The 9,356-nt window shown below is 37.9% G+C and overlaps 1 protein-coding gene across 1 annotated transcript; it reads left to right on the top strand.

Moving 5' to 3' along the window:
• The first annotated feature begins 2,463 nt into the window (after positions 1-2,463).
• Positions 2,464-5,905, top strand: plaua (plasminogen activator, urokinase a). The gene is made up of 11 exons (XM_005737189.1): positions 2,464-2,583; positions 3,218-3,311; positions 3,399-3,432; positions 3,530-3,668; positions 3,752-3,834; positions 3,934-3,978; positions 4,071-4,251; positions 4,369-4,514; positions 4,613-4,753; positions 4,833-4,981; positions 5,390-5,905. The coding sequence occupies exons 2-11, from the start codon at positions 3,261-3,263 to the stop codon at positions 5,582-5,584; spliced, it is 1,164 nt and encodes a 387-aa protein (XP_005737246.1). The 5' UTR covers positions 2,464-2,583; positions 3,218-3,260; the 3' UTR covers positions 5,585-5,905.
• Positions 5,906-9,356: the final 3,451 nt, after the last annotated feature.

The raw sequence follows: 9,356 nt of genomic DNA, 5'->3' as shown, positions 1-9,356 counted from the left end.
TTAAAAGAATCTATATTGAAATGCAAAAAAAAAAGAGAAAAATAAAAATAATAATTAACTTCTAAAATTAAAAAGTACAAAACTCAGATATGAATTCTGATTATTTAAAGATGATTCAGTCAGAAGTGCATGCATTTCTGCAAAGTTACTCTATTCAAATATGGTACAAGATGGAAAAAATATGAATCTACTTTTGTTCTGTGAAGGTGTGTGTCATTATCACCTCTTCCACTTTATTCACACAGATGTTTATCATGGTTCCCATTGGTCTAAAAGTGTATAAGCTAGAAAACCAACAGGACATGACATGAAAGCTAAAGAAGAATATGTCATGTTGGCGTGTCATATAAAGACTAGTGTGTGGGAAAAGCATAGATAAAAACTTACTTTAAGCTACTCAATAATTGGAAATGAAAGAAAATTCAAAGAAATGTTATTTTATTTAAGTAAAACAATTCAGTACTGCATTTTTGTACTAAAAGAAGACCCACCCTTTATTTACAGTAGCATTACCTCTTACCATTGTAGCTCAGTAGTAATAATTAAAAGATTAACAGTCCAAAAGAATTGTGCAAGAGTAAATCAAAGGCATAAAAACGAAACTTTTGGAGTCAAAATGACAAAATCAACACTTCGGGTTGCAGCTGACTCCAGCCACAACTATCCTGGGTTTCCCAGGGTTGGGTAATTTTAACATGTAGTTCCCCTTTTGGCTGAACACCTGGCCGTGTTAGTTAAATTAGGCTTTTATTGCATATCTCCTTTCAGAGGCAGTAATGTCTTGGCTTACCGTTTCATTGTGCTGGACATGAGTCCCAAACATTTTGCACAAAGTGCAAAATTTGGCTATCATCATCATCATCAAAGAGGAAGCGTGACTAACACAAGCATCAAATGAGGTAATTTGTTCAGTCAAGAAATTTCCAAATAAAATTCATAACAATGGCTATTGTTGTACAGGAAATAGTATGAGGCTGTTAGTGCGCAGAAACAATGAGAACTTTAACAGCTGCTGCTTTTCTTTTCTTTTTTACAAGCAAACATAGGTGCAATTTGTGAGGGGTGGGAGGTTGTTTGGGTTTTTTGTTTTTAGTAATAAAGATATAAAAGTCTATAAAAAAAGAACTGGTAAAAATGTTTTGTTTTTAAATTTATCATTCTTCAGCAGAGATTATAAATTAATGCAGCAAGGAAAAAGAATATAAAAGGCTGTACAGTCAGTTTTTCATTGTTATTAAATTTGCCTCTGTACACCTCCATGGTTGATTTTTAAATAAGATTAACTTTAATTTAGGTTTAATTTGAGGTGTTTTTATTTTAAAAAATTGCAATTTTTGTTGTAAGGCTCAAAGTAATTGGATGATTGAGCCCACACATTTGGTAGCTTTTCACTAGAACTGTCAATACAAGGTACAAAGAGCTGTTGGTGCACATGAAAAATGAAAACAAATCAATTAGGGAGAGAAAAACTTTAAGAGTGGCAAAGTCAACAATCTGTAGACCCACAGGACTGCTTCGGTGATCATTGCAGATTTATTTCCATAACTAAAAAACAGTTTCATAACATGCAATAAAGTCAATAACATGATCTACAATCAAGAGAGGATTTCATGAATTCAAATACTGAGGGTTTAAAACTGTCAGTATCTGCATGTTCCAGAAAACATCTAAACTAAAAGAGCCCGCGCGATTAAAAAAACAACAACATATCTTTGGACAGATAAAACCAAAACTTAACTTGTCCCAGAGTGGCTGGAAGAAAAATGCATCAAGAAAGAGAGGCAGATTATTAAACTTTGTCTATGTCCAAACTGACTGTACGTAGAAGTTTGACATTGCATTTTTAATGGTTAATACATTTGAAATCACTTTTTCCAAATAAATAAAAAAATCTTTGTTTGCTATTTTGACAGTCTATAGACTTTAAGGCTCTGCTATAACACACACAGCTAGGACAAACATACAGAGTCCGTCAGAGCTTAACATAATAGATTTAGAGCCTTAGACTAATCTCTGAGCACAGTCACTGTAATGTCATGAAAGCAGTACAAACGATATTAAGCAACCATTGTCAGATTTTCAGAACTTTCATGTAAGCTCCATGTACACGAAAAGATTATGAAAAATGCTGTACAGATTAGAGACTTATTCTTACATTTTGCAATTTATTAAACTTATTATTACATTTTTTTTTCTTTTTTGTGGTCTTATTTTACGTTTTTTTTTATTGTTGTTTTGTTTTTTGTAACCGACTCTGTCCACAAATTCTGGACAGCAATTCTTCAATCACATGTTTCAGTGTACACATGACCAATTTTGGATATATATTTTTTTTATTTTTCTTAAGAGGAAGGGGCTGTTCACTGGATGTGTGTCACAGGACATGACAAATTCCCTCCCACTTGCAGTCACGGTAATTTAAAAGGGAGGAAACACAAGCAGAGTCACAGCAGAAACACCAGAACAACCATCAGTGTGAGCCTGAGTACGTAAACAGTGCAAGTGCATATCAGAAGATACAGAGAGGAGAGTCAACTGGAAGAAATAATAGTCTTCATTGGCACTGAAAGTCTGGAATTAAAGGTAAACACTTCTCTTGCAAAGTGTCTTAGACTTTTAGACAGTCAGCTGTTTTAGTTATATTTAAGAATGAACATGATTTCTTAGATATGAAGCTGTTTGATGTCAAACACAGCGCACTGAAAGTTAACCACACAATTATTTTCTTATGTCATTATCAAATTGACATTGTGTTCTTAGAATATCTAGAAATTCATAGTTTGAACTGCACACATTGCAATAATAATGTGATATAAGGTTGTGCGCAGACTTTACTGTTAATCAGCGTAGATATTGTGCTGTTTGTAGTGCTAGATTGTTTAAAGTCTGCACACGATGGACATCCTCTATCTGTCGCTCTCACATTAAAACCTTAAGAATGCAGCGTTTCGTCAGGAAGCTTAATATCTATGTCAGTGGCATGGCGAAAGAACATGAGGTGTTTTCCTTGTGTTTGTATGTTGAATATTGAACTGGTTTGGCATGACATTAAACGTTTCGTCACTCTTCACATTTAAAAACCGGAGCAAGAAAGCACGCGGTTTCGTAGCGGTCACACGTCTCCGTCATGTGTTGAACGATAAGCACCATATAAGGGGACAGCAAGTTTCCTTCCATTTACCCACGATTGTTGTGTTCCTTTTCTGTAAATTCACAGACAAAAATATCCCCAAAAAACAGAAGCAAAACAAGAAGTGAAGATGAATCTCTTTGTCCTCGTTGCCATCCTTGCAGCGGTCAGCGTGGATGTGGTAAGAGGTGGTTTAAGAGCTATTCTGATGGAGGTCAGAAGGTTTTAAATTTTTCAGTATGACTAAGTTTCTCTATGCTTCTTTCAGGCTTTTTCACAAAGATCATCCAAACAAGCAAGACGTAAGTCATTTCAGTGGGTCTAGGTAAAGTTCTTAAGGTTTATACTTTGACAGCATGCATTAAATGTTCTCACCCCTCTTTGTGCTGTGATCTGCAGAATGGTGTCTGTCTGGAGATGGGAGTGAATACAGAGGAAATATTGACAAGTCATCCACCGGTCGCGCGTGTCTCTACTGGGACAGGGTTAAATCTCAATTGAAAAATGTAAATGGACTTGGCAGACATCGTTACTGCAGGTATGCTTTGGGCTACCGATGTGATGTTTTTATACTGTATGTCTGACAACAGGTAACCCATGTTTAATATAATTGTACTTTAGGAATCCTGACAATTCTGACATGCCATGGTGCTATGTCACAAGAAAAAGAAGGGCTGTGAAAGAAAACTGTGATATTCCCACATGTAAGTCTCATATTGGTGATTTACTTTTTCTATTTGCTATATTTTATTGAAGATTGGTTTGAATTTTTCTAATGCTTTCTGTTTTCTATTCCAACGAAGGTTTTGCACCACTACAGACGCCTCCTCAACTACCTGTAGATACAGGTAATTTTGTTGTTTAAATCCAGTTTTTCCTAAATCACAAGGTATGATTCTCTTTATTAGCTCCCGCTGACTTATCCCATGTGTCCTTCCAGAGAAAACATGTGGAGAGACATCTGAGAGGAGGATTCATAAAATTGTAGGAGGCTCTGTCACACCTATAGAGTCGCAGCCATGGGTTGCTGCCATTTTTCATAAGCGCTATGGCTTCCTCTGTGGTGGTACTCTCATTTCACCAAGCTGGATTCTCACTGCAGCTCACTGCTTCTCTGATGGGTGAGAAAACAAAGCACCGTGTTATTTCCTCCAATGAAGTCATCGCACTGTAATTTCAAAATCATTCATGTTGGTGTGTGACATGTTTACACATTTGTGTGTTTGGTTTTTGTTCAGTGAGAATACCAAACTCACACATCTGTCCATATACCTGGGAAAGAGTGCCATTAATGAAACGAATGCCAGTAGTGAGCAGAAGTTTGCTGTGGAAAGACTCATCATGCATGAAGGATATAATGATATTACCTATAATAACGACATAGGTGAGCACAAACTCTGTTGTGACTAAACTGTGCATATACACATATAAAGAACTGCTCTGAGCACAGAACTTACGGGTGTTTTTATTTTTACATTTCAGCTCTGATTAAGCTCAAAAGCAGAGATGGAGGACGTGCAGCTAAATCAGCTTCTGTACGCATAGCTTGCCTTCCTCCATTTCACACTGAGCTACCTCCTGGTTTTACCTGCACCATCGCAGGATTTGGGAAGGAGAGCGCAGGTTAGTAGTACAGGACCTCCATCCTTTAGACTGAGCTCTGCTCTCTCAACCTTTTCTCACATTTGACACTTTGTTGCAGGCTCATTCCAGTTCTCACAGTATCTGAAAAAGGCTGAGGTAAAACTGATGTCCAACGCTGACTGTAGCAAAGAAGTGCACTACGGAAAACGCATCACTGAAAACATGTTCTGTGCTGCAAGCCCTGACTGGAGCACTGATGCCTGCAAGGTAAGGACAGGGCGCAGGGTATGCCATGGGAAACAAGACATTTGAGCTGGCTTTAAATATATACATCAAAAGAGAAGTGAGTTAGAAGAAGTGGTAACTTGAATTGCAGCATGCATCATAACCTTTGACAGCTTTAAAGCGGATCTGAAGAGTATTTCTTCCTCTTCTTGAAGACACTTGCTAACATTGAAAAGTGCTGAATAGCATAATGTCAGATGAGTTACCTTTAGGTTAAAATTTGTTGCTAGTTGTCAACCTCAAGACATGTCAAGGGTTACCTTCTGAGTATATTTTCACAGTTTTCGCATGAAAATATTTGTTTGTCAGGGAAAAAGTGAATCAGGAAACAAAATAATGATAAACCTGGAAATTTTAGTTAACACCTGGCTGTTTTGCCCTTTTCCGCAGGGAGACTCTGGCGGTCCTTTGGTGTGTGGAGCATCAGGTCGGATGTTTCTGTTCGGCGTGGTGAGCTGGGGTGAGGGCTGTGCCTTGAAAAATAAACCAGGTGTCTACACAAAGGTCACCAACTACAACACATGGATCGCAGGAAAAACAGGACTCATCAAATACGCAAAAGGACTGATGTATCCCCTGAAATGAAACTGTCCCAGAATCGTATTTATTTATTAAGTGTTCCCTAAAGGCAGCAGGCTTTTTGCACATGCAAGCAAGTGCAGATGTTGCAGGTTTTGTTCTGAGAGCAGCTACCATCGCTTACTGTGAACATGTTTTTGCACTGAAACGATTTAATGTAAATATTTAAAAAGAGTATTTTAAAAACTGCTTTAATTGTTGGTTGCATTATATATTTTTATTACTTGTGCATTTTTCAGGTATTCTGCATATTTATTATTGACTTTTAAAATAAGCAATTAGGAAACATATTTATGTCAAATAATTTAATTTCATATAAAAGGCTGGTCCTGCTGTTGATGAAAAAAAATATATATAATAAAAGCTTATTTATCAACTCATTTTTACTGTCTCTTTTATCCCTGGGTAATATGTATAACAAATGGCAAGGCCACTTGTTTTCCTTTTATACAGAAATAAAGAATTCCACCCGAGTAGCTGAATCAGACTAAGCTAAAGAGTCCCAAAGTCAAACACCAGAGGGCACTGTTGTGTGAAATTTTCTTTTTTTAGCCTCAAAATAAAGATCACAAAAGTATTTTAGAGCAAACAATAGTGACGTCTGATCTGTTTCATATCTGATCTGTGTGCTGTGTAGCAGTTTGGAGACAGAACTCAATAGACTAGAAACACAACAGGGGTCAAAACAAGACACCAGACTAGATAAACTGCTTTGCATTTGTCTTCTGTCACAGATAAAGCATTCTTTGTTGCCATCTTCAGTCTGCTGTAGATTGACATCCAGCCACTCCCACATACCCTGTACTATAACTTCAACCACTCCTGCTCTTCCTGCTCACTTGTTTCCCATACCCTCCATAGCTGTGGTTTTCCAGACCTTAGAGGCATACTCTGTGACTGCATCTGCTAAAACTTCCTTACCTTACCTCATTATCCTGCTGTACCTGTAACACAGATGAACTGTCTGGACTTGAATCTGTGTTTCTAGCCCCAATTTATTATTTAGGCAAAGGCTAAAAATGCATTTGAATACAAACAATTTTTAAAAAAAAAGATAATGCATGAATGGCTAATAAGAAACAAAAGTCTTGAGCTCGATTCGCACGTCAACAGATTAACAATTTTTATCTTTTACACTTGGACACAATTAAGTATGTGACATTTGGTAATTTAAACCAGGAAATGTCATCATGTGATGGTGCTGGATAAAATGTCAGGGGATTACTAAATAAGAACATTCATCCTTACAAATGTGTAGACCGCAAATAAAATTCAAGGAACCTAATCAATTATTAATTGAAGCATTTCTATAAAAACAACAAATGTCAAGCTGTTGACAGTTCTCAGTGAAAGTGAACTCAGGAGATCTTCAAAGTCATTATGCTAAATCCTCAACTCATCTTGTTGCAAAGGAAAACATATATACTGAACTATTGCATGCAATCATCACCACCGTTTATTGCTTCCAAGTGGTCTTGAGCAATAGTTGAAAGTCTTTTCCAAGGTTTTCTCTGACTGTCTGACTTTTGTATTTATTTTCAGCCGACTTCTTCTACCTGACAACTTTCAGAAAAGAATGTTTTTCTTTGCTTATTAAGCCACTTAACACTGACCTATGAATCATTCAAGTATAATAAAACATCTAATTAAAAGGATTAACCAGTGTTTTCCCTACACATAACAAACGGTTTAGCAAAGAAATTTTAAACTGTATCTTTAGTGACTTTGTTACAATCAGCCTGTTGCAAAAACAAACCATTTATTCTTATTATAACAGGCATAAAATTATATGTTTTGCACCAACACTGTGATTCACCGAGAGCTATTAGCTGAAAACGTGTCATACACCAGCACAATGTGATTTGTATCCTTAAATATAATTGAGGAAACTGGTCAAGTGGAAGACAAAAGAAGAAGTAGCAGGCCTAAAATAACATCTACAGCAAAAGAACGATATCTGAAAGTTGCATCTTTAAGAAATAGCAAAGAATCCAGCAAATCCCTGACACCAGATGTGAAAAATACAACTGGGCCTTCAGGTGATCCATCTACTTTTCACTAAAGCCTTATCAGAAATGGTCTCAGTGGATGGGGTGGTTGTCAAGAAGCCATTCTTAATGAAGGGAATGGGGGAGAAAAGGCTGAGGTTTGCCAAATTACACAAGACGCAGTTCAAACAGGTGTGATGGATCCAAATTTTACATTTTTGGTTAAAATTGTTGTTAATATGTATGGAGCAGGTCAGGAGAAAGCACAGCAGTGCATGTCTACTGTAAACCACAGCAGAGAAAACGTCAGGGTTTGGAAATCTTTCACTGGAAATCTTTTCAAAAGTGATGGAATACAGAACATAGAAAAGTACCATGCATTACCATGTAACACTATCTGAAAAGCATCTGATTAGATCAAGGGTGACTAAAGACATTTGCACAGCACTGCATGTTGTAGTGGTATAGTAAGAACCTGTGGCTTATGTGCAAGTGCAGGCAGTGCTACTAAACATGGTTCTGCTGCACAGTGGCCAAACCTCATATCTTCTCAGACATACAGCATGACTCACAATATGACCACATACCACAACAACAATCACTCAAAAAGAAATATTTGAAGGGAGCACTAAGCATCACTGCTCCAGCCATGATACGCAGATTAAGTGCAATGAAAGCATCAGAATACACAGTGTTGCTGTGAACAACCACAACATCCAGTTGGTCATTGTGTCATTTCTGAGCACATACTCTAAAGCCTCTCTTAACAACCTGCAGCAATGTTTTCTTTCAAAGTCTGTTTGGACAAGTCCACATATACAGATAGTTCACAGCAGGGCTACTGGAGCCAATCGGAGACTGTCCTACCCCTCCTCAATTACTCATAGACACCAGTTTACTTTATTGCATCTCCTACTCTGCCTCAGTCCGTATATGGTTTGGAGATGCAGTGAGTACAACTCTTACTCCTCTTTAAGGACAATTCCTGAGATGAGAGGACATTTGTGGGGTCATTTCTAACCAGTCCACTATGTCTGATTTTGGGGGGGGGTAACCTTTTGTCCACATGCATCCACACTTGGTTGCAGGCTCTTTGGTTAATCTGGGGTCTTGAGGTTATGAATACTGCAGTTTTTGCTGCTGGGTTCGCCACTTTCCCTAACAGAGATTCAATTATGAGGTGCAGGGACAGCAAACAAGCCGGCAAGCATGCACACACAAGCGAGAACTGCAGGTATAAATGACATTCATGGGCATTGTCAGTTGGGTTGTTAAGTAGCCTATCTTCAGCACCAAAGTCCAGAAGCAGAGAAACAGCATGTGGGTGCTGTGCTGTAATCTTTGAGACTCCTTTCAGCTCCAGACTGCAGCAAGCTGAATCCTTGGTCTTTATTTAGACCTGCACATTGAGGCCTGGAGACATGAACTCCTGACCCACCTTTTAATGGACGGAGATCATATGTCAGATGTAGGTTCGAAGCTTCATAAAACCACACCAACAATTTTTTTTCTGCACTAGAGCCTACTAGGTGGTGCAGAACCTGCTCCCTTTTCTATCCCTTACAGTCTCACAGATGTAAAGCTGACCTTTATGAGTCTGCAGGGAGTCACAGCTCAATATGTTTACAACCTTCCCTTGTTCTTTCCTTGATATTACGCGCCCCCACCCCTTATCTTGAATCATAATAGCTTAAGTTACCCCAACACTTTCCCTTTTTGGGGGCTATTGGCATGCATGACGTCATTTGGGAAGAGCTCTCACTGTGTGTGTGTGTGTGTGTGTGTGTGTG

This window comes from Pundamilia nyererei, unplaced genomic scaffold (genome assembly GCF_000239375.1).
Source record: "Pundamilia nyererei isolate P.nyererei 1_Seehausen unplaced genomic scaffold, PunNye1.0 scaffold00073, whole genome shotgun sequence".
NCBI classification, from domain to species: domain Eukaryota; kingdom Metazoa; phylum Chordata; class Actinopteri; order Cichliformes; family Cichlidae; genus Pundamilia; species Pundamilia nyererei.
This window is presented reverse-complemented; position numbering and strand designations above follow the sequence as displayed.